General features: G+C 40.7%; 1 protein-coding gene across 1 annotated transcript in view; it reads left to right on the top strand.

Moving 5' to 3' along the window:
* Positions 1-16,645: 16,645 nt before the first annotated feature.
* Positions 16,646-26,648, top strand: part of LOC109431086 (synaptotagmin-14-like) — a 68,853-nt gene continuing 58,850 nt past the window's right edge. Inside the window, exon 1 of the mRNA XM_029862438.2 lies at positions 16,646-17,057. Coding sequence (XP_029718298.2) covers positions 17,021-17,057 — 37 coding nt within the window. The 5' untranslated portion in view covers positions 16,646-17,020. The remainder of the gene's footprint in view (positions 17,058-26,648) is intronic.

Below are 26,648 nucleotides of genomic sequence, written 5' to 3'. Positions count from 1 at the left end.
TATAGTGGGGCAAGATGAGCACCCATTATTCCCCATTAGGGGAATATAGAAAATGTTTTGAAATTATTGTAATCCACTCAATAGTGTCGAGCATAGGTTTCCGTGACCTCTGCAACTATTTGGTTGCGTAAATTCCTAAAAATAAGCAACTTAATAATCGTTTATTGTTTTTCGGGTCACTTTGTATAAAGTATTATAAAACCGCATTTTTTTTCAATAATCGAAAAAAAAAATTGATAATTATAGAACGTGATACCATAGCTATAAACAAGGTTTACTATATCAATCACTGTATGGTAAATTTATTGTTAAAATATTGGGATTTTAATGAAGTGCTCTTCTTGCCCCGTAGGGGTGCTCGTCTTGCCCCGTAGCATGTTCGAACTGACCATAAAACATCTTTTTTGTTTAGTCAAATAAATCATCCTTATTGTGAGTTTTGAGCCCTCCCATGTTTATGGGTGATAGAAAACATGATATAGAAAAGAACTACTGAGAGGTACTTTGAAAAACTGTGTTAACTTTCAATAAACTCAACGTGATCCTTAGGGTGCTCATCTTGCCCCGCCCTACCCTAGAGGGTTAATTATAGTTTTCAGTTATAGTATAATCGGTTAGTATGATATCTTTCACAGTTAATCGTCAACCGATGACTAACTAACTAAAAAATCCTGAAAGTTCATGGAACGTATTGAATGTGAACATCAATACAAACTGGCACCACTGGTCCTGGTTACCAATATAATTTCTTTTGACACACGAGAGTTTTCCACCCACCACCCATCGAAAGCTCTTTATCGGCCCACTACAGGCAGAACGAGCCTTCCGCTGGCTATATGCGTTCTCTCGCAGTAACGTATTGAATTTAATTATGGCGTGTCTGCCATCTCACTCAGCTTTCATGGCGACGAACGCGTAAGGAGACACTCATATCTCTCTGATTCGAAGAGGAAGAGCTTCCAAATGGTTCCCAACGTTCAAGTCACTGTGCATAACAATTTTCAAGTCCGAGGTGAAGTGGCAGTTGGCTTTGTATTACAACCTCAACACCTGAACATACAATTTTTGGATTGGGTACTCTTATTCAACAGGGTGTTTGAAATCCGGATTGTAGGTGTTCAAGCGGCAATTCTATTTTGTATTAGGGGGTTTAGGGACACCCTAAGCAAATGCGTATGTTAGGCCTGTATAACATAGAAAAACTTAACATATTATCAGTTGGCTTACAACTTTAACTTGTTTCCTACGTATTTCATCCATTTACAGCAGGTAGAATGTCTTTATTGTGAAGATTGTAAACCGTGTGTGTTTTTTTAGGGCTAGCAGGAAAGGTACGGGGCGAAACGGATACCCATCGGTTCATCATAGAAACCCCTGCATACTTTAGCCTTATTATCTGGGTACATCGACCAGTTAAGTAAATAATTTGCCTACAGAGATCAATACCACAGATATAATACTCCATCTTAGACGAATCTTGAATTCTGATCAAAAATAAAACTCTTTATCCATTGCTAAATCTGCGTATACATGTAGATATAGGGTGTCCCAGAAAGTATGGGCACAACTTTGTATAGCGAAAATACAATCATTTTTCATAACCAACTATTTTTGTATTTTTATTCAAAGTATTTCAATTGATACCTGTTAAGAGTTTATATATTAAAAAAGGTTTTTGTATGCAGAATGTTTAACCCTAAAAGGGATACCTGGGGTCCATTGGACCCCAGACGCCTTTCAGAGCTCGTCTTTGATGGAACACACTCAGCGAGGTGACGAAACTGAGGCCATGAAGGTATCCCTTTTAGGGTTAAAATGAAAAATTCATCTTTTAAAACTGTGCGCTTTAGATTGACTGCGAGCAAGCGGGAGCTGTGGGAATCACACGCACTTTACACTTTGACGTTACAAGACGAGTGACGACGTCGTGGGTGGCTATGGTTTGCCATGCCTACTGCGATCACAAGATGTGCCGTGCGTCGTTACCAACTGGTACATATATTAGTATGAATCCACTATCACACATCCACTCTCCTCTCAGGAATAAAAGTTTTTTTTCTGAAAAAAAAATATGTAAATTTCATTCCACAATATGAAAGTGTCCTAATAACTTAACGACAGGATAGATGTATCATGAAAGGGTTCGGATTTCATATTTCCTGAATTTTTCTTCTACAGATTTCATTATGGTCTTAAATGTTCTCGCTATATAATTAACACTGGATAAGAGTGCATAAAATAAAACTTGCCTCTCTATTCACTGATAGGCCATCTTTAAAATTCGTTTAAAAATCCAAATGAAGATTTACCAAGATGATATTTTAATAAGTGGTACAACAAGTTTTGCAGGTTGGTCACAAAAAGTTGAGTTTTGGCGAAAACAACTAAAATATCGCATCAGTTGCAATGATTGTAAGCTAGAGTGCTGGTCAATATCAGGTCGTTGTCTGTCATTGTCGTTTTGATATTGAACGGCCTGGAGTGTTAGTGATGATGGTGGAATTTCAGTAGTCACCTGAAAATAATGATATTGCGTAACTCTGGTTGTTCTTGACCCGCTATGGTAACAATCACCCATTTTAGTACACTTATGCGTTATTACAGTGTTCTTTTCAGGACGCTGTGTGAACCCGTTATGGTACGCTCATGCGTGTATAACGATCCTATTGCTTTATCTGTCTTTTTCCCTGTCCTATCATTTTTACCTTCCCTTCTCCCTCAGATAAATGATGAATAGGCTCGTGTTCATGGCGATGGAACAAATTTCCCAAATGAAGGAGAACGTGCCTCTGGTGCTGTTGTAATCATAGTAGGCATCGCAGTAAGCAACGATAATCATTTAACCTATGTACTAGTATATAAGATACCTAGGGACAATGGAAATTCGCGGTAAAATTTCTTAAATTTCACGGGCTACTATTGTGAATTTCGCGGCAATGTCGCGGTCCTATGTTTTTGACCATTTTTTTTGAAAAAAAAAATCAATTTTGCATGTCAAATGAATAATTCATTTAAAAAAGTAACAAGTTTTATGATTTTTCAAGAAAGAAGCATACATTTGATGCAATGATTTTTTTATTATGCAGATACGGAATCGTAAATAATCTCAAACTGTCGAAAATTATCTGTCAATTTTTAAAAATTTGAAATTTATGGGAATATGTAAGGTATTTTTACAGTTTTGTCAAATTTCGCAGCATTTCGCGGGATTTCTTGAATTTTGCGGCCATAGCCCAATTTCGCGGATTTCGCGGCTTCCGCGAAATCGCGAATTTCCATTGTCCCTAAAGATACCATAGCAACGCCTAGCAGTGCAAGTCACAGTAGGCGGTTGAAATCCAAATAAAATTTGTCTCATTAGTATCTAGTCAACGAACCAAACCAGACGTTTTCTTTTACTCTGCAAAAGGTTATGGGCCCGAGGCTGGCCATAGCCAGAAGAAAAGTTAAATGTTAGTGAAAATATTCGCGATGAACCGTCAGCAGCAGAATGGAGCAAGCGGAATCGGAGCTGGATTACCTGGTGCCGTGGGCGGAGCCGGAGTGCCGGCCGCTGGGAACGGACGGATCAGCGCGGTCGCCATGCCCATCATCGAGAAGCTGAAGGGACGCGAAAATTACTCCACGTGGGCGTTCGCGATGAAAATGACGCTCATTCGCGAGGGCACGTGGTACGCGGTATCGCCCCCGGCGGGGCAGCAAATTGACGAGGAGGTTAGTTTGCGAGCGTTGGCCACGATTTGCTTGAGCCTGGAGACTACACGAACTACACGAACTACAGCCTGGTGCAGGACGCGAAGGACGCTCAGGAAGCCTGGGAGCAGCTGCGGAACGCTTTCCAGGACAACGGCCTGACGAGGAAAATCGGGTTGTTGCGAAAGCTAACCTCGATTCGATTGGACGAATGCGGCAGCGTGGAATCGTACGTCGACGAGCTGATGTCCACGGCGCACAAACTTGCGGGAATCGGCTTCAAAGTGGACGACTCATGGCTGGCTGCGTTGTTGCTCATGGGACTTCCGGAGCACTATGAACCCATGATAATGGGACTTGAGGCATCGGGCACTGCGTTAACGTCGGACGCGGTGAAGGCAAAAATTTTGCAAGATGTGAAGCTACCGAGTGGACCGAAAAACGACGGCGCCGACGGTGCGTTGTACTCCAACCCGGCACGACGACGACGTGGTGGCAACGGTGGCACATCGAAGAAGGACGACACGTGCCACAACTGCAAGAAGCGGGGGCATTTTGCAGCAAAGTGCCCACAGAAGCAAACCCCACAGAGGACGTCGGGCAAAGCATTGTGCAGCGTTTTTGCGATGGGTGAGGTAAGTAGTGAGGAGTGGTACTTCGACTCCGGCGCCACGTGCCACATGTCTCGGAGTGGCAACGGCTTTGTGAAGCAACAGCACATGGCGCACCCGGTTGGCACGGCGAACAACGGCAACATGATGTCTGTCGCGAAGGGTCTGGTCAAGCTGGATCTCGAAGAAGGCCCCATCGAAGTGAAGGATGTGCTGCAAATCCCGGAACTGGCCACCAATCTCCTTTCTATCAGCAAAATTTGCCAGAAGGGACTGACGGTGTTTTTCGACGCGGAGCGATGCGAAGTCCGCGAGAACGATGGGAACGTGATCGCATCCGGCACACACGTGGGTGGCCTGTACAAGCTTAACCGGAACAACGAGCAGGCGCTAATGGCACCGAGCGCATCCATCTGGCACAGGCGGCTAGGTCATCTGAATCGCCAAAGCTTGCGGAAGTTGGTGACGATGGCGGACGGCTTCGAATTGCGGGATGACGCTATTCCGGAGTGCATCGCTTGTATCGAGGGTAAGCATGCACGTAATCCTTTTCCTTCCAGTGTTTCGCGAGCCGAAGGGCTATTGGACTTGGTACACTCGGACCTGGTAGGACCCATCGAAGTTCCATCTCTCGGTGGCAGCCGTTACGTGATGACATTCATCGACGATGCGAGCCGGAAGGTGTTCCTCTATTTCCTGGAACGAAAAAGCGAAGCGTTTGGGGCGTATGAAACGTTCAAAGCAATGGCCGAGCGCCAAACAGGACGAAAGCTGAAGGTTCTGAGGACGGATAACGGAACCGAGTATGTGAATGCATCGTTCAGACGCAGCATGGCCAAGGATGGAGTACGCCACGAGAAAACTTGTCCGTACACCCCCGAGCAAAATGGTGTGGCGGAGAGAATGAACCGGACGCTCATCGAGAAAGCCCGAAGCATGCTGAACGATTCGCGCCTACCGAAGAAATTTTGGGCCGAGGCAGTTTCAACGGCAGCGTACCTCGTGAACCGGAGCCCGACGAGGTCAATCGAGACGACACCGGAAGAAGCGTGGTAAGAAGCCGGATTTGCGACACTTGAGGATTTTTGGATCGCTAGCGTTGGTCCACGTGCCGAAGCAACGAAGAAGGAAGTTCGACGCCAAATCCCAGAAAGCGATTTTCGTGGGATACGCCGACGGTACCAAGGGGTATCGTTTATACGATCCGGTCAAGCGTGACATCCGGATCGGCCGCGACGTGGTTGTGGTTCAGGAAGGCGAACCGCAATATTTGGTCGAACGTGAGGAGAACCAGCAGCAAATACAGTTCATGGAGCTGTACTCGATCGATGAGTCGACTGCAACTGGCGAGATGAACCCGGTTGCGGAACCGAGAATCGGTGGCGGTGAGCTCACTGAAGACGAGATTGGAGAGCTGACATCATCCGACAGCGAGTCAAGTGATCCGGAATTTCTGGATGCGAGCAACGAGCCTGCGCTCCCGTCGCAACTTGGTAGGCCAGCTGTTGAGCAGCAAGGGCTTAGGCGCAGCGACCGGGAGCGCCGAATTCCAGGCAAGTATTCTGATTTCGTTACCTATAGTTCCTTTTCTGGCGAAGTTGTTTCCCCCCAGCCCACATCGATGTCTCCCAACACGACGGTCGATGACCCTCAAAGCTACGAGGAGGCGCTCAACGGGCCGGATCGCGAACAGTGGATCGCGGCCATGCGTGAGGAAATCAAGGCCCTGGAGGAGAATCAAACGTGGGAGCTAACCAGTCTTCCAAGCGACCGGAAAGCAATCCGGAACAAATGGGTCTTCAGGACGAAACGAGGACCAACTGGTGAGATCGAGCGGTACAAGGCCCGCTTGGTCGTGAAAGGGTGCTCGCAGCGGCCAGGAATCGACTACGACGAAGTGTACTCCCCGGTGGTGCGGTATTCCACCATCCGCTACCTCTTGGCGCTGGCGGTAAAGCACGACCTCGATATAGAGCAGATGGACGCTGTTACTGCTTTCCTTCAAGGCGAGCTGGCGGACGAGGTCATATACATGGAGTTTCCTCGAGGATTTGCTGGCACCTCCAAACAAGTCTGTCGCTTGCGGAAGGCAATGTACGGGCTCAAACAGGCGAGCCGTGTGTGGAACAGCCAGCTGGACAAAGCGCTGAAAGAGTTCGGACTGGAACAGTCCAAAGTGGACCCATGCCTGTACTTCCGGGTCGACGGTGAGAAAATGATTTTCGTCACCATTTACGTGGACGATTTCTTGATCTTCACCAACGAAGTGAAGCTGAAGCGGAGATTGAAGTCGTTCCTCCACAATCGCTTCAAAATGAAGGACCTCGGCGAAGCGACCTTCTGCTTGGGATTGAGGATCACGCGGGACCGGAAGAACGGAGAGCTGTGGGTAGATCAGGAGCACTACATCGACAGCGTGTTACGGCGGTTCAACTTGGCGAACTGCAACCCAGTCTCCACACCGGCAGAGGCAAGCATCAAGCTGGACAAATCGATGTCACCGGCGACGCCGGACGAGACCCGTGAAATGAAAGAAGTTCCATACCAGGAGGCAGTGGGCTGTCTCACCTATCTGGCGCAAGCGACGCGGCCGGATATCAGTTTTGCGGTCAATCAAGTCAGCCAATTCAATTCGAATCCTGGGCGCAGTCACTGGAATGCTGTGAAACGCATCATGCGGTACCTGCGAGGTACGAAATCAAGCCGACTGACGTATTCGAAGGATCGGGCATCGAATCTGGTTGGCTACACAGATGCCGATTGGGGAGGAGAACCGGACTCCAGGAAATCCACTACTGGATACGTGTTCACCTTCATGGGAGGAGCTGTGTCGTGGAACGTGAAGCGGCAACCAACAGTTGCGTTGTCCTCGTGCGAAGCGGAATACATCGCGCTTTCCCGCACAATCCAGGAAGCGCTTTGGTGGCACCACTTCCAGTCACAGATGTTTGGTGTGCAGGGAATTCCTATCCGGTGCGACAATCAATCGGCCATCTGCATCGCTCGGAACCAAGGATACAATCCACGGACGAAGCACCTAGACATCCGGTACCACTTCATTCGGGATGTGCTACAGCAAGGCATTATCGAATTGGGATACGTGAGCACGAAGCAACAACCTGCGGATGGGTTCACAAAATCCCTGGCGAATCTGAAGCTGGAAGAAAATAATAGGTTAATTGGATTCTTTGCTTAGGGAGGAGTGTTGTAATCATAGTAGGCATCGCAGTAAGCAACGATAATCATTTAACCTATGTACTAGTATATAAGATACCATAGCAACGCCTAGCAGTGCAAGTCACAGTAGGCGGTTGAAATTCAAATAAAATTTGTCTCATTAGTATCTAGTCAACGAACCAAACCAGACGTTTTCTTTTACTCTGCAAAAGGTGCCGACCTACTGATGATTATACGCTATGCAGCTATAAAAATAGCACAAGAAATAATATAACAAACTAGTTAGGGGCTGTCCATAAACCACGTGGTCATTTTTTTGGGACTTTTGAACCCCCCCCGCGTGGTCATTAGTCCATACAAAAAATTTTATTTGTCCATACAAAACGGTCATTGGCCGAACCCCCCCTAATGACCACGTGGTTTATGGACAGCCCCTTACGGCATTCTCATTATTAAACCTGTTTCATATCTGAAACATTTGTTTGTTTACACATTTTACATTGTTTTTCGTTTTCAATTAGGCTTATCATTATTAACAATATTAGATAACGTACAATACGCACAACACAAAATAGTCTAAAAAAATGTCTTACATAAAATAAGTTTTCTTCATCGAGAAAGATTCTTGAAATTCTCTTTGCTTCACGTTTCGCAGTGGAAGCCACTCAGCAACGAATGGTTGTCGCTCTTTTTTTGTGTGTATATTATCCTCATCATTAGCATACTATAGGAGAACGATTGAACGACGCAGCCACCACCGAAATCGTTCGGTTCCCATTAGCATCGCGAGGTATCTATCGGTAACGGGATTCGTGAGTAAATGCACATTGATCCTTTGATATTTCCGAATACGCTAAAGCTCTAAAATTAATATATTTTGTGCGAAAATTCTGGGCTTATTATGAAAACAGCTTCTTCGATAACTCTCTCACTCTATCGCTATTTACCATTTTTTTTGATGATTATTATATTTATAAGAAAATTGATACATGATGCTTAAAGACATTTGACTATGCTGAAATATATTTTACCCACATTTGGCAGAAAATACCAAATATTTGTCAATTTTTATAAATCCGATGTATTAATCGTACAGAGCTAGGATGTGGCTTTACTGCCACGTTAATGGACTAGAACACGATGGGTATTTTGTTTAATCCATGCACGTTGCAAAGGATTTTTTTTTCACAAAAAGAGTGTCTTGCAGACACGCCAACGAATTAGGATGCCGTCATCGGAGCACGCCAATGGACTTGAGTGCGGTCATCCGGAGATGCTGTGAACATTTTGATTTATTTGTAGGCAGGACACAATACAATCTTATTCAGCAATTGTGTCTTAATGACAAGTCAACAGACCAGAGTGCGGTCACCCGGTCACACCCATTAAATTAAAATCTATGGTCACACAGTGGATTTCCGTCATACGGCCACCATGTGAACTAGTATGTTATCCAGACACGCTATGGGCTCGGTTGCGGTCATCCGGACACGCTGTGGACTTTTTTATTGTTTCCAACAGACAATTACTAGCAAATACTATGGTGCGGTCATCCGGACACGCTGTGGATTTTTTTTTAACTTTCGCCAAGAGACAATTTCTAACGAATGCTAGGGTGCGGTCATCCGGACGCGCTGTTGAGTTTTTTCATGTCGCCAAAGGACAGATTCTAGGGTGCGGTCTTCCGGGCACGCTGTGGACTGTTTTTGTATTATCATCAGAGATAAATACCAGCACTACGCTAAGGGGCAGTGATTTGGTCACGTTAAGAACTGTTTTTTTTCTTTTACTGCCGCCATAAGGCAGACTTACTAGGAAACACTATGACGAATGTACACTATGCAAATCAAATATGATAATGCGAAACTCATGTAATTCAATAAACACAAAATTCACGTTTATATTCTTTTCACTCATCTATTATCCTTATTCTATATTAGATAGCACACAAGCTGACGACATAACCAAATAATAAATAAATTGCATGTTAAAGTTCCCGAAGTAAGTGTCTCGACAAAATTAAATTTTCTTTATTTGTTTGTCACGTTTCCAAGCAAACATTTAAATATGAACCAGTACTAATTTAACGTAGGCAATTTTGGGAGATTTCAAGCAGTTATAATCAACTAAAAATAGTTCTTCTTCCTTGTTATGTCAATAGCATTTAAGTACAATATTGATACAGAACAACAACTATGTTGAACTGGCTAAAATTAAAACGATCTTTTCTATGTTGTATGTTGTGATTGTTTCCAACCTTTTCTCGGGATATATATCTCTTGCCTCATTCATACACATGCAAACTTCACATTCAATATTTGAAGCTTCTCTACAGCTTTGAAACTTTAGTCTTGCACCGACAAAAACATTAGTTTCCGGAAATGTTATCTGATTGATACCTACTACCATGCGAGATCGACCGAAAATAGAATCCGTCACATCGTTATCATCATCATCGAACTTTTTTGTTTTTTTTTTGTCAGTTGCAACATTTCTGTACAGATAAATCAAACATCAACTAAGTGACTTTGTGAAGAAATCATTAAGTAATATATATTCTTCAGACATCACTAGCCTTTGCTACTGTTTTGAAAATCAATATCTAGTGTGCCATGTCTTCGTGATGCAACAGATTTGATGTTTTGAATTGATCACAAATGCAGAATTTATAAAACGTGATGATGGGCGAAACGCATCAGAACATTTATGTTTCAAACCGATTTTACAACTATACCGTCTTCATATCACTGCATTTGGATGCGGTAAGCTTATGTCTTACCAACAAACTAACAGGCGACGCATTTTGAACCATGTCGGAAGTAGTGAGCATTTTTTTGTGTTCCCTATAATTGCAGGAAAAAAGTAAGCAGCAGCCGCGACGTTTGCGGTTGCGGGCCAAGATAAAACAATGCAGTTATTTTCGCTCGAACAGCCGCCAAGGCATCTTTCGGAAAACTAACAAAATACATGCATTTAAAACTTGAAGCTCGTTCTCATGCATCGTCAGAAGATGCACACTCTTCACATAAGCAAAATACGATGATATCGATTAATACACAAGGAACTACCCGATCAGAAAGGCATAACAAAAATGTAACAAAATTATATCAACGGTTGATAGATATATCAACGTCTGTTATATTTAGATATATTTGACAAAAAGTATTTGAAACCCTGATTTAATTATATCAGAATTATAACAAGGTCAGTTATAATACAAATAAATTCATTTTGATCATCTTTATATGAGCATTATAACAAACTCCGTTATAGTTCTGAAAATGCAGTTTATGTCGAATGAACATTTTACAAGTGGTGTTTAGTACGCAGTTACGCCGCTGTATGGTGCTACTGTGCTTGTAAAATACAGTAGTTTTGACAAGTTTGAATATTGTTCCAGACCTTTAAGAAAGTTCAGATTATTCATTAATTTATTTATTGACATATGTACTTGTAGTTTGAGGGTTATGCCTTTTTGGAAGTTCACAATCGATTTCTTGATTATCTTGTTTCAAATCCACTAACGCAAATAGAAATTCAAACCTTAAATAAACTAATGCAGTATTTTTGACATGTTTGAATCATGATCCAAACCTTTAAGAAAGCTCAGATAGATATTGTCGCGCTTGTCTTAGATTCTCAGCCAGCTGCGTTCGAAACGCGCAGCATCAGATTGCGTCAGACCGCGCACGTATATAGTTTGTACACGGTGTGCACCTTGGCTAAAACTGTTTTTGCAGCCGCCGAGTGGAAGCTGTCACATATAATCAGCCAACTTGTACAAATCAAACGGGCGCAATCTTTCCGCGATAAACTGCGGCTGGTTAACGTTGAACAATTCGTCATTCAAATCATCGTCATCATCAAACATTTGAAAGCAGATTTTTCGATCAAAACAAAAGTCTTTGCTATGAAAATATATTCACTGTACTCCACATGAGGAATAGAATGCAGTGAATATATTTTCATGGTCGATGTTTTGATTAACAGCGAGAAAACTGCTTTTTATTTTCCGAAAAATGATGACGGATGTTTAAGCCTTTAGAACATCAGTATCTTATTGATGAGACCACAATATTTAGGCCCTTGGCGAATGATTCTTTATAGCATCGCACAACAACGTAGTAAAAACAAAAGAAATAAGTATCCCAGCAGTTGTCATTGTACGTGAGCCACACTAGATTATCTAGTCAACAAAATGGATATGAAAAAGATGACTTTCATTAAAACTGTTAACATTCCTGAAGTAAGTTTTAAGTTTCACAATCCTCCATAGGTTTTGCAGTTTGTAGTCCCATTCAAAATTATTTTAATAAATTATTCTGAAATTAGAAGTTTTATCATTGTTATTGAATTAACATGATACAACTGGATAAATTAGTCGCCTGCAAATGAAAATCACCTTAGTTTTTGAAGAATTCATTGATAACAAATTATTTGTGGAGCTTTGAAATTTATATCTAATTTCGTCACGTAATGTCGTTATAGTCACGTTTCATTGCCATGCAATTAATGTCCATATTAATTCAGTAGAAAAACAGTTTCTTATCATCTGCAAACATGTGGCCTGCATACTTTCAAAGATGAAGGAAGGCCGTTGATAAATAAGGCTAACATCAATGGTCCTGAAACCGATCCTTGTGGCACTCCCGATAGCGTACCGATTGGGCTTCAATGATTTTCTTTAATTTCCACAATTTGAAAGCGGTTATTCAAATAGGATTTACTCAATGAAACAGAATCTCAACTGAAATCAAATAGATGTGATAATCTGGGCAGTAGTTTAAAATGAGAAACTCTATTAAAAGCTTTTGAAAAATCAATCAATAGCAGAAGGCTATTTCTTTTTTACCGATATGTAGCAAATGCCGAACAGGTGCTGGCACAGTGGAGGAATTTCTTGTTTAAACTATTTTTGCTGAAAATAAAAACATTATATGAGATCACGAGAATTGCTTTAGAATGTTAATTCTTGTACCATGTAATGTTAAAATTGTGCTTTAAACACTTCATTTTTTATTTCACAAGCCATCTAAATCTGACAATATCCAGAAATGCATACTAACGCCACGAAGCGGTGAAATTTCCAACCACAAGACTAGTGCATAACTTTGCCATAGGCAGGAACTTCCTTGATGGCGAGGAACATTAGATAATTATTTAATAAAACATATCAAAATGTTCTAATTTAATTACTCGCTAGCACCAAGAGAAGGTGAAATTGTATACCACTCTTTTCACTGTTTAAGAGCCATTAAGGCCGGAACAAATCTCATTTTCTTCTTTTGCCACAGTGCTTGTTGACTCGTCAAGGGGGGGGGGGGGGGGTTATAAATAAAAAACGTATCAAAAATACCCAAACAATTAGGCAAAATCACAAAACTCACCGGATTTGTTAAAAAATATTCTGGGCGACTCAAATTACACCTTAAAATTGTAATTTTTTTTTTGAATAATTTATTTGTTCCCCCCTCAAAATGTTGAATTCCGACCAAAATTTTTCGAGGGGGGGGGGGAGGGTGACATAAGAGAAAATCGAAATTTGTGTCAGCCTAACTATCTTTACAACTTTGATGATGTTTATTTCTGATCTGAATCATGAGATAAAGCATGCCAAAATGCAGAGCAAATTCTTGAGCTACAATTATAACTAAATTATATCCACTTTTGTTATTATATCCTACGATGACGTAATTGCGATCAATTGTATCAGCAACACTTTTATGTGACGTCATATTTTCTCTCCCCTGTACGTTGGAGAAATGATTCTATTTATAGACCAGCCGCCAAAACGAAAAACCACTTGATCATATACCACCCTTCACTTCAAGTGCTGCAATGGCCTCATTGATAAAGGTGCCGGACTGCAGTTGAAGGCTGGCGTCCTTGGTTCGATTCCCGTCTGAGTGTGGGTTTTTTATATACTACGTGGGGAAAGTTTTTTATACAAAAAACTTTTCGCTAAAAATAAATAACACTCTTAATAAAAATTACCCAAAAAATGAGTTAAATTTTACCCAACCTATTTTTTACCCAATATATTTATATCTAATTTATAACAACATGTGTTATAATTTATTGAACATTCCAATATTTATTATATCTCACGTTGTTATAAATTTGTTAAAATTGTATCAACACCTGTTATAATTATGTTATGACTAGAGCAATTTTAGTTATATTTTTTGTTATTTTAACACCTAACCGGCGAATTTTATAACTTATTCTGTTATGAAAAATCTTTGAAATAAATAACTCAACCGGTTATAATTTTGTTATGCCTTTCTGATCGGGTAACCATACCTAAACCTGGAGTCTCCAGGTCCGCCAGTTTGTCCTACCTCACAAAAAATCCAAGAACACACTCACATATTTGTTTTCTTTTGATACAATCACTTCGACCGAAAAAAAAAATAGCCGCACAGTAGTAACACAATCACTCTATTCCTGAACGCCCCCGCTTGCCCACATTCACTTTCAATAGATTCTTACGTAATTAATCCGGCAGGATCGCCAAATTTGCGCTTTAGATTGACTGCGAGCAAGCGGGAGCTGTGGGAATGCACACGCACTTTACACTTTGACGTTACGCGACGAGTGACGACGGCGCGGGTGGCTATGGTTTGCCATGCCTACTGCGATCACAAGATGTGCCGTGCGTCGTTACCAACTGGTACATATATTAGTATGAATCCACTATCACACAAAATCTTCTGCACAAACTACTTTTTTTACGGTTTTGCCAAATATATAAATTCAAAACATTTTTCACATGATACACTAGAAGACATGCTTCTTCAGATGGTTGATTGACTTTTTTTTTTGTAAAAATATGTTTGCCTGTGCGTGCGGGTATTTCAGGGTTTTGAGAAAACTGAAAAATTCGCCTTTTCTATTTCTAGATAAGTCATGCCAGGTCGTCCCTATTTTTGCAAAAGTTTGAAATGTTAAAAGTTCAATATTTCAAAACGATCGTTTTAGCTAAAAAACCATCGTGCCAAAATTTGAAGTCCGTATCTCAAGGCTAAGTGGTCCCCCACGGGGTCTAAAGTTCTCAAAAATTGTATGGGGTCAAAACATTCATGAAATTTTTTCGTCGAAAAAAAAGACACCACGAAAAGAGATATCGCAATTCTGAGCACAGTTTTGGCCCTTCAGGGTCCTAAAATCACCGGTTTTAGTATAGTAGAGTATTTTTTTCGACGCAAAAATTTAATGATTTTTTTGACCCCATACAATTTTTGTGAACTTTAGACCCCGTGGGGGACCACTTAGCCTTGAGATACGAACTTCAAATTATGGTATGATGATTTTTAAGCTAAAACGATCGTTTTGCAATATTGAACTTTTAACATTTCCAACTTTTGCAAAAATAGGGACGGCCTACTCTGCATCTCCCCAACCATCTCAGAAAGAGGCCTGAATGGTTAGCTTGAGTTTAATCGTTTTTAAGAAATTCCGTTGGGACAAAACAACAACTTGTTGTTCTTGCGTTTTTTGTTATTCGCATCTGTGGATTGCATTCCAATAAGTTTAAGAATCAGTACTTACCCATTTCCAAGTGTCAAAAACCGAATACGACCCCATGTGACAGATAGACGGCGAGTGCAGGACATTTGATTGGTAGCCCAATCTCCTCGTCCCAAACGGATACAGCTTGGTAGCAGAGGATATCACCAGCCAAAACAAAAGAGAACAAACTTACTGCTGCTGCGATATGGGCGAGTGAGTAATCCTGGGTATTTCCGTGTCTTATGTTCAGTTCAGAAACTACCTTTCTCCGAGTAACATCATCCATCGGGAAGCAACCACCGTGCATCATCAACGGTGGTTGAGGGCACAACAGGGCAAAAAAAGCGAAGAAAAAAGAACTTTTACTACATTTTAATCCAACAGTCATTGCATTCGGATTCAAACGAAGAAATACATAATTTTACAATCGGAAAACGGATATATCTGGTGGAAAAGCTTTTGAAAGTGAGATTAGTCTAGTGAAAATTGTGTTTTGGGATTTGGATTTTGATCGAAGAAAAAGTAGCTTACTATATTATAGCATAGTGGAACGTAGAAAATCTACTATTAGTCAGTTTTTATTTCTTCAAACTTTTGAATTCGTATTTCTCGCGGTGGAACTCCGTTGAACTGGAACCAAAAACTCTAAAATCGGATGAATTAGACGACAAAAATGAGATGTAACTAGTCAAAGGCAAGGACAAATGCGACATTTTTGGATTTTCTTCGAGGAACGCAAACCTGACTAGAGGGGGAGTTGATGAGTCGTTGGGAGTGTTTTCGATCAACGAGTCGCGCTAGAAGTCGCAATCAGTTCAGAAGTGAAGTTGGAAATTTGGAAAATCATCCGGAAAAATCCGTCAATCGGGAAAATTGATTGGGTCAGTGCCAGTGGAAAAATTGAATGAAAATTTTCCTCATCCGTGCCAGTGTGTGAGTGTGTGAGAAGAAGAGCGCGAAAGAGAAAAGTGCGTACATCAAACGGGAGTCCATATGTGAACGTCGCGAGAGAGCGGGGGACTATCCTAACATTGGAGGCAGGTCCGTGCCCTCCCGTGAATTGTTTGTTGTCACATTGACGAGGGGATCAGTGTGCAGTGCTACTAGATTGTATCCTTAAAGTTACGCCAAAATACCGCTTCGATGAGAGAGGCGAGCACGCGAGAGCGAGTAAGCTCATCGCAGTAAGCGGAGCGGGCTAAAGCTCTTCTGCTCAGTGCTGCAATTTTTCGACAGGCCTTTATGATGGCGATATTTTGCTTTTTTCATTTTCTCCGTTTTGTTTTTCCTGTCAATGCTGCTTTCCGATCAGCAAGACGGGAGCGAAATGAAATAGGCACTCACACTCGCACGCAGCGTGCTGAAAGCGAGAGCTGACAGGGCTAATTTTCCATTCAATTTTCTGTATTTGAGTGTTTTCACCCGTGGTAGCGTATAGGGCACTCACTCTCACAAGCTACCGCTTGAGACGAATGACCTGTCAGCATGAGTAGTGTGTGGATGATTGGGAATTGACCTTGTTGGGTTGCTCACGAATGGAGCTCTCGGACTCTGTCAGTTCTCACATCGAGGAACTGAAAACGACCGCCGCAGTCATTCATTTTCGGCTGAAAAACAGGCACTGACACTGATATTTTGCAAGACTGCTTCTGCTACATACCGACCGACCCCACTACACAGGGGGAGCACGTGTGTATACGCGAGAGGCATTACTGGCGCGTCGATCGATACCAACGGATTTGTCAACAACATTCACCACGACTCTGTCGACGACGGACAGTCAGTCAGTCGGTGGTGGCCTCCTAAACACAAGAAAGGACGTATAAACAAAACAAAGGACCAACCACCTTTCGTCGTTTCGGGCGGAAGGATTCGACGCAGTTTCCGCAGTAGTGTGAGAAGTCAACGGAAGATGTGAGGGGGGTGGTGTGAGCTGGTATTACTATCAAAGGCTGATTCAATCAAGAAGATAAGGAAGTACGTTTGTCGAGCTTGACGGAAAGCGCTTGATTACGGACGAGAGAAACATGATTCTGATCGCTGGAGTTGATAATTACCTTAACGGTAAGTTAGAAATGTGTTCAATATTTGATTACATGAGTGTTACTATGATTTACGAAAATAAATTATGTGTGGAATTTCATATCATTAACCCGTATTTGAAGGCAAAAAACTGTGTATGAAGGTCCCATTACACACGACAAATATTTGGCCAAACAAGCCCGACAAAAGTCCAACACAATGTGAATCATGGCGACCTTGGGTGAATATCTGACTTCAATGGCAAATATTTGGTATTATGACAAACAGTGAAATGACACCTTTTGTGATGTTAGTCATGATAGCACAATTTGACATTAGTGATTTAGTCAATTTTTAAATCATTTTCTTAATGGTAAACAAATGATATATTTTGATATGATTGTAAAGTTATAGCAGGACTCAAAAAGTAGAACTGTTTTCTTGGAGGTGGTTTTACAGAATGATTTTTTTTATCCTAATATCATCCTTCTGAATGTCAATACCTTGCTTGATTGATATTATTCATTAAAATGGTATCACGTTGTACTATTGATTTGTTAACTTTTAGGCTACAGGGCATACTAAGACATTTCAAACCGCTCTCAAAGGTGCAAAAATCTATGTTTTTCAATGAAATTTTGAGGTTCACTTCTTCTTCAGTTGTAGTTTCAATTATAGCTCCCAGAAGTATTTCCAGTTAAACTTCTAAACTAATTTACGGTGGAAATCTTAGAGAAATTAGAGTGGAACTCCTAGAGAAATTTCCAGATGTATAGTTGGGGGAATTTCCGGTGGAACTCTTGAAGGAAGTCCCAGTGGAACTTTCGTGAAGAGCAATATTCTGTGCTATTTCCGGAGGAATTCCTAGTGAAACTTTCAGAAAAGTTCCCGGTTGAACTCCTACAATAATTTCCCCTAGAGAAATTCCAGGTACTTCTCCGAGAAGTTGCAATAGATCTTCTGAAAAAAATTCCGGGTGGAACTCCTAAAGAAATTGTCGTTGCCACTTTAGAGAAATTTTCGGATGAATTGATAGGGGAATTCTCGGTAGAACTTCTACTTCTAATTGTTCTTCTCATTGAAACTCATACACAAATTCATGGTGGTCCTGCGAGAATTCCCGATCACATTTGTAGGACACCGTTCACAAATTAGACTGGAACTGCTAGAGGATTTTCCGGTAGAGTTCCTGGAGGAATTTCCGATGGTACTTTGAAAAGAACTTCCAGCGAAATTCCCACAAGTATTCTCGGCGGTACTCCTGTTGTGAATATTCAGTGGAATTTCTATATGTTTATATGTTAGAACTTCGAAAAGAATTCCCAGTGAACCCAAGTAACATTTTGATGATCAATTAGTCTTGTGGAGGTTTTGAGAACCGTCATAAAACCTCACACCTTTTTTTTGGTTTTATTATGATTCTAAGAAGCTATTGTAATCTATTTGACAAAAAATATTACATAGTAAACTTTCAACTTTTAAAGTGTATCTTCTAGCGGAAATTTGTGGTTGAACTCCTCAAGAATATCCTTGTGAAACACATAGAGAGTAATGGAATTCTTTGGGGAATCCTCTTAGGAACTCTTAGATGAATTTCTAAAGGTATTTTCGGTGGAACTTCGAGAAGAATTTCCAGTGGAATTCCCACAAGAATTCCCGATAAAACTCTTGCCGGACTTCCCGGTGCAACTTCTAGAGAAATTCTCTTTGGAACTCTTAGGAGAATTCGTAACGGAACTCCTAGAGAAACTGCTATATGGTTTTCCTGAGGCACTCCTAGAGAAATTCGCGTTGTTACTTCGAAAACAATGTCCAGTTCAAAGAAATTACCGGCGAGAGAATTTCCGGTGCAATCTCTGAAAGAATTTCTGCTGGAACTCCTAGGAATTTCCGTTGGAACTTCTAGATGAATTCTCGGTGGAACTACTAGAGGATGGAACTTGCAGTGGTACAAATGCATAAATTCGAGGTGGAACGCCTTTAAGAATTTCACAGAAAGGGAGGAATTCTTAGAATCAAGAACGATTTTTATCAACATGTTTCCAGTCGTAAAACCCCTTACTATAAGAATTTCTGTCGTGAATTCTACTGAAGTTTCTGATCTAAACTCCTGGAATTACTGCTGGAACTCTGAGAATTTCTTGTTGAATTTTCTGGTGGAATTCCTGGCGGACACTGCTTGAGCGGTTCCCAATGGAACATCTAGAGGAGTTCCTGATGAAACTTTCGATGGTACACCTATATAGAGGATTTTCTACTGGACCTGCTGTGGGATCTTCTAGAGGCATACTAGGTGGAGCTTGTTGAGAGATTTTTGTTTGAACTCCTTGAGGGATTGCTGGTGGAAGTTCCTGATGGAACTTCCGCCGGAATTCCCAATCAAACTCCTGTAGGAATAATTGGGGAAACTCCCAGAGGATTTTTTTTTATTTTCATTCATTTTCATCTTAAAGAAGAGTAATGACAGTTTTCTCCAAATGTATGAAAATTATTTAAAAATTAAGGTCTGTCGCGCAAAGATGATGATCAAATCGGAACATTACTGTGTGTGTGCCCATATTATGTACATGTTATTAGAGCCTAAAATTCCTCAAAACAGGCTCTATAAAGTTTTTCTAATACCAAATTATCCCTATACTGCATAATTTAAGAGCCTAAAACTCCTTGAAATAGTCGCAATCTTGAATTTTAGGCCGCTATTTTGGATACATATTATGGCTGTCATTTTTTTTTAACAAATCAAACCAAATTATTCCTACACTGCATGGTTTCAGAGCCCAAAACTCCTGTCATCTTGAGTTTTGGGCCACCTGCTTAAATATTTTGGACCCCGTGCTAAATATAATATGGGTATTTTCTATATGGTTTTAGAACCTAGAATTCCGTAAGACAGCTTCCATCTCGAATTGTTGGCCGTAATCTTCTGATCACCATTTTTGAACTCCGGACATCTTCCTTTTTCCAAATATACCCAAATTGCAGAGTTTAGAGGCTAACCCTCCTTATTACAACTGCCATCTTGAATTTTGAGCAGTCATCTTGTATTTTGGGTTGTCATCTTTAGATATTCTGGTCGCCATTTTCGGACTCCGTACAATTTCTCCATACCAAATATACACCAAAGGCACGGTTTAGAGGCTTAAACTCTTTACTACAGCCGCCATCTTGAGTTTTGGGTCGCCATCTTAGAAATTTTGGTCGCCATATTTGGACTCCGCACATATTTTCTCTACCAAATATACAAACATTGCATGATTTTGAGCAAAAAACTCCATCTTTGGTTTATCGGTCATGGCTTAAAACTTATTAAAACAATCGCCATTTTGAATTTTAGGCCGTCATCTTGTATTTTCTGGTAGCCTTTTAGGGTCTTCGAGTATCTTCTCTATGCCAAATATACCCATATTGCATGGTTTTAGAACCTTAAACTCGATCTTGGATTTTGGGCTGCCATCTTGCATATTCTGGTCGTCATTTTTGGGCTCCACACATCTTCTCTATACCAAATACAGTCGACTCTCCACATGTCGATGTTCTACATCTCGATATCTCTCCCTATCTCGATGGTTTGATCGGTCCCTTCAATCTGCATACATTTTACCTCATTGTACATTGTATGTCGATATCTCCTTATCTCGATATTTCCCTATCTCGATGCGAACTCGTTCGTTTTTGTTCTAGATTTTCTCTCCATATGTCGATATGCCCATATTCGCAGGTTGCTAGATCTCCTTTCTGAGAATGCAAAGTGACATCTGTTTGTTGACAGTTTTCTTACGGAGGATTTTTTAATCTAGTGTGCATTACATATTTATTCTGCATTCCAATCTCTCCCGATCTCGATGGTCTCTTCAATATCGAGATGTAGAGAGTCGACTGTATATCAATATTGTATAGCTTCAGAACATAAAACTCCTCTAAAACATCCGCCATCTTGAACTCTGCGCCGCCATCTTGGGTTTTGGGCCACCATCTTATATATTTCGGTCGCCATTTTTGGACTCCGGCAAAAAAGTATGTTTTCCCATACAAAATCTCATACAAATTTCAATTTCAATGCGCAAAGTGTAGTAGACGCAACCGATCGTGCTCAAATTTTTCACAGATAGGGGTAGTCGGGGTAATTTGGCCAATGGGGCAATTTGAGCACCACATGAAAATCACCTAAAATCTATCAATGTTTGCAAATCTACCTTACAGCTCTAATACTAGCCTGATATTGAAGCGATTGAATCATTAGAACGAAGTAATTTGAACTTATAGTAAATTAGAAAAATAATATTTTAAATCGTTGGCCAAATTACCCCGCGCGGGCTGAACAAAAACATCACATAAGACTTCTCTTATTTAAATATTTAAATGCTTTAGATAGCTTTCAAATTTGTTTATTTTCCATATACTTCAAATTGATACTATATGATCCAATGCCTATAGGGGCATATTAAGTTTCCATAACATTAGGCGTGATAAATTCTTCATTGAAAATAGGGTGCTCATATTACCCCGACGGATCATAATCGACGCAAAAACCACAGTTTTTCAAAAATCATTTTTTGGCATATAAACACGATTGGGCTATGATATTTTGATGCATCTAGTAGTATTATTAGAATCATTATGGTCATACGAAATGCGATAGATTAATCATTGTTTTCTGCATCTCCAGTCGACTTTTGCTTAGAGTGGCCAAATTACCCCGATTTACCCTACTCACGACCCGACATGGAATCATAAATGCTTTGATCTGAGAAAACGGATCCGATGACCCACGCTAATATCCATATTGCATGGTTTTAGAGCCTTAAACTCCTTAAAACAGGCGCCTCTTCTAGTTGTGGGCCGCCATCTTGGATTCTAGATCGCCGTCTTGAATTTTTGGCCGACATTGTGGTTTTTATTGATGATTTCCGCTTAAAATTCGGCAACCATGCTAAAGTTTGTAAAATTCGGCGCAATTTGGTCACATGATAGAATTTGGTTCAGTTTTATATATGACCAGTTCACTGCAGTGGTGCTGGTCTCGATCACTAAAATGGCCATAACTCCGGAACGCCTTGACCGATCCGCACCTTTTTCCATAGCAAACAAAGCGGAACTTCCGGTTCGATTCGAGCTATAATCTGTAAAATCGGCCAATGGGAAGTGCCTTAAAAGGGAGTGAACTTTCAACTGAAATACTTCAATTTTAAAGGAAATATTATAAATCTACACTTTCACGCCATATCTAGTATGGTGCCTCTTAGTCTTATGGATGGTTTAACATCGGGTTGTCATAGCTCTATTACATTTGTACTTGCCTATGGGAAGACCTCTTGTTTCAAATATAAAATTTTAAATCCATCGAATCGGTTTTGGATTTTCAGACAGTGTTTTCTGAGAAATTCTAGATGTTATTCCTAGAGCTTCTTTCGGAGGTCTTTCTGTCAGAGTTTCAAGAGAAATCTTGGTGGAAAATCTTGGTAGAATCATAAATGAAATTGCTGGATGAATTGATATTTGAAGTCCTGACTATAGAAATTCAAACTTTGAAGAGTTCGTAGTCTCAAATTTCAACCTAAGCAGCTCTATTCTTGGGAGAAGGCTCTCCAAAAACTACCCTAGTATAAATATTAGGAGCATAGGGTATATTAGCCAATACTGGGCCCCTTAAATGTTTCTTAAATTTTCTGCACAAATCTTCCATGATTATTTTATGAGAAATATAAGGTGATTTTGTACGGTTTTGTGTGCAATATGTAGGAAAGGCATAGAGCAAAACGGGCTTGGTGGTCTAGTGGCTACAGCTTCTGATTCATATGCAGAAGGTCCTGGGTTCAATCCCTGGCCCGTCCCTTTCCTTCTACTGTGTATCTTTCTATGCACTTTTTCTATAAGGTACACCGGGGCAAGTTGAAATGGGTGGGGTAAGATGAAACAGCGGGTTATTGTGATATTATTCAATCATGATAAGCATTTTGAATGTCATAACACATAGTTTTTGAATCAAACAATCTTTTGGTAAAGGAAGATTTTCAAAATTAAATTGAAATCTATTTCAAAACTTCGCGTTTCATCTTACCCCACCCGTTTCAACTTGCCCCGGTGTACCTTACTCTCCTCTCTCTATATATACGATGCATGTGTATTCATATGTTCATAGTCATTGCTAGAACCAGAAACGGTTGAAAAGCCGTTTCCCTTGTTTCGAACTTTCACAGCACAGTGTCAATCTATCAGATAACGCCTACAAGTTATGCAATCGTACTGTGCCGCTTCATTGTAGGGGAAAGTGGGGTAAAATGCCATTTTTCAAACTTTCATCGTTTTCAATGATAAATAGCCTCATTTACTAGACTTTCAAAGTGTTAACAGCAACCAGTGTCTAAAAAATTCAGCCCAATGATGTTCAATCAGTGCGAAAACGAACACAAATAAACGAATGCAGTCTACCACCAACATGAAGCCGAGAACGAACATGACAAAGAGAAAGCAAGACAATGAGCGCGACGCCTCGTAGTGTAATCAACGGTAGCTGAAGTTCTGTTTTGATCTTCAGCCCGAGCTCGGTGAATATGAATTTGAATTTTTTAATTGGGAAATGACTTTTTCTGATTTCAGGCTATTTTGGGCACGCAAATGTCGATATGTTGCCCTAATTCTATTTATTATGCTTGCTTTAGGTGAATGGTATGCACCAGAAGTACTTTTTGCTTCTAAATCGTGCTTAAACCAAAAATATCAATTGAATATGAATATGCTGACTTTGAATATCAGTGGGTGGTTGAAATTCAGCAGACAGCAAGGTAATGAATTTTTCTTTACTTGAACTTCAGAGAGTGGCACACAGGTTGTCAACACGACAATCAAAACAAAAACAAATCTACGACGCAGGAGTAACTGGGCGTCGGTGCGGATGACTGTAATTTGACAAATTAAGACACTGACAGCAACTAGACAATATTGCTCGATACTTCAGCAAAAATATTTACAAAATTAATGCATTTTCTTCGATTTTCAGCGGTTTCAAAAACTGGTTCGTAAAACGGAAGTGGTGCAAAAAGGCCATCCCGCATTAACGATAACCATAACATTTGCTTAACCACCCATTCGGGATACAATTCAAACAGTATGCGGTATTGTTCAACCGTCTACATTACGGTCCGTTTATTGTGTTGGTTTATTAGGGATCTGCCATGGGGTAAGATGCCACTTCATGAAAACGTTCAAAAATTACGTCCATCATTTTTCGGGCATTTCTGACTCCCTTTGCTCCTCTGTTCTGCTTTTATCGTATGCTCAATACATAGAGTGTCACCCCCCTCCCCGCTAAACGATGGTCGTCATATTTGAATGACCCCTAGCATGAAAAACGTAGACATCAACAATCATGCGCCTCCATGTGTGTCTCAATCTGCTTGGAAACACTTGGCTCGTAATAAAATCACCAGAAAACCTTAATTGCAAGCACGAAAAACCGGAAGTTGCCAGTTTTTATTGGGCAATCGAAATATTTTCCATGGGTATGGCGGGCTAGCTTCTAGAAGAATGTTTTGTGTAAACATATATTGACACCATTTACCTATAGTAATGGTCAAATCATATTGAGGAATGGTTTTATGAGTTGGGCCATTATACCCCATCTGGGCATTTTGGGCTTTGTTCCCCTAATAATCTGTCACCTTACGTCTGGCATCCACGCACCATCACGCATACCAGGAACCTGAATATTATCGAACTTGCATGAACCTAAAATTTTTTTTCCATAGGGTTTCAGCTTATGGTCTAAGCTTTCAGAAAAGCCTTAGTTCAAAATATTCTATCGATGAAAATTGAAATAAATCAAGTTTGAAGATTTTCTATCATGTGAGGTATATACAGAGCATAATTTTGATGAACATCCAGATTTGCAAACAACAAGGCATCGTGCTTGATCTGTCACATACCCGATGGCCTCTATAGTTTTCTGCACATTATATTCACTTGTCATTTCTCCGGTATCTGTGTTAAATGATCAGCCCAAGGGAGTCTGCCGCGGTTAATTATTTTATTTATTTTTTATTTGGTGGGCTTCGTGGTCATGCGGTTAGTGGTGTTAAACGTTTAGTTGTATAGTAAGTCATGAAGTAAGACTAGGATATTGATTGATTTTTAAATGTTATAGGAGAAAGCAGCTTTTATGAACCACTATGATTTATTCAGATTTTCATTACTTAATTTTGGTACCTAAAAGAGATTTTTAGGTATCACCTGGGCAACTGCTTAACAGCTCCGCCCGGTACAAAATGCGGCGAGGGGTGATTCGACAAATCGCTCCCATACAAACTTCAAATTGATTTTTAAATAGGTTCCCGGGCATTTGGCATTCGACCCAGTTTGGCATGCAGATTCAGAATATGGTATTATCTCAACACCGCTAAAGAAGCCAATTGATTGTTTTGCCTTTGCAAGATTTTAATTACGTATTAAAATGTTTGCCACACAATAATGTTACTTTTTTGTCTGTAACTTGTTTTTAAGTTTTAGCAGTGCAAGTAGTCACACGTTGCTTCATACGCAGATGGTCATGGGTTCGATCCCAGCCCCGGCACTTTCATCAGTTTCTCTTCCTCCCTGAGAGCAGCTGACACTGACCCTCTTCTAAGCCCATGGCTCAAACGAACCCGGATAACCCCCAATCGAACTAGAAAAAGAAATAACTAACAGTTACACATCCACATCCTCGTGCACATCATTCTACCTTGGACAGGGTAGAAAAGTGACACCAGCGCAAAGGCAACCAGTTTGATATAGTAAAGTTAGAGTAGAATACATTCAGGCGCTAAACAAAGTGTAAGTGCAGCTGCCAATTGGAATCGTAGTGGATAAAAGAGCTGTAAATTGGGAGAAAAATGATATCAAATGAGCCCTATTTGAAATTTTGATTTCATATGTCGGAACAAGAGAACGTGTGTTTTGTATGTGCAGTGTAACAAGGTTGGGCTTTAATATCCCAAGGAATCCCAAGACATATGCTTATGCACGTAGCTAGAGCGCATTCGACCCCTCAGCTCTAATGTCGAGCGTGTTTGTTTTGCCCTACAGCCAGCGCACTCGACTTAGTATTCCGATGTCAACTGTAAGGTCGTCTTCAGTGTTCTCTACTTGATTCAACTAGAAGATTTTCTTTTACTTACAGATGTTTCACTAACACGCCCAAATATTTCATCAAATCTTGAAAAACTGTAAAAGTCTCATAAAACCTATTGCAAGGAACCCATATAAGGCAGAGTTAAATATTTTTCTGTAATTACGTTGTGAAAAGTTGAACATTTCAGTTGGCTGAAGTATGCTGAAATGGCCTACTTTTCAACCCTAATGCAAGTGTGCCGAAAAGTAGCACTTTTCGGCACTTTTGCTCGTACGCACTTTTTACTTACCATAATGCCTTCCGTAGATTCAGCCTCTGCCTCTACATCTACTGAGCAGCTTGAATTTGAATCATGACGATTTCAATTCGGATTCGAACTGCAAATCAAGTGTAGAGGCAGCTGCTGAATCAATTTGCTTTTGCCGGCACACAACTGTTTGACAACGAGAGCTCGATTGTTGGTGACGCCTACTACACCAGAGCCTACCTGATCAAACAAAAAACTACGCCGACAAGCATGAGCGCGC

This window comes from Aedes albopictus, chromosome 1 (genome assembly GCF_035046485.1).
Source record: "Aedes albopictus strain Foshan chromosome 1, AalbF5, whole genome shotgun sequence".
In the NCBI taxonomy this organism is placed as follows: domain Eukaryota; kingdom Metazoa; phylum Arthropoda; class Insecta; order Diptera; family Culicidae; genus Aedes; species Aedes albopictus.
Note: the sequence above shows the minus strand (reverse complement) of the source record. Positions and strands in the feature narration are given on the sequence as shown.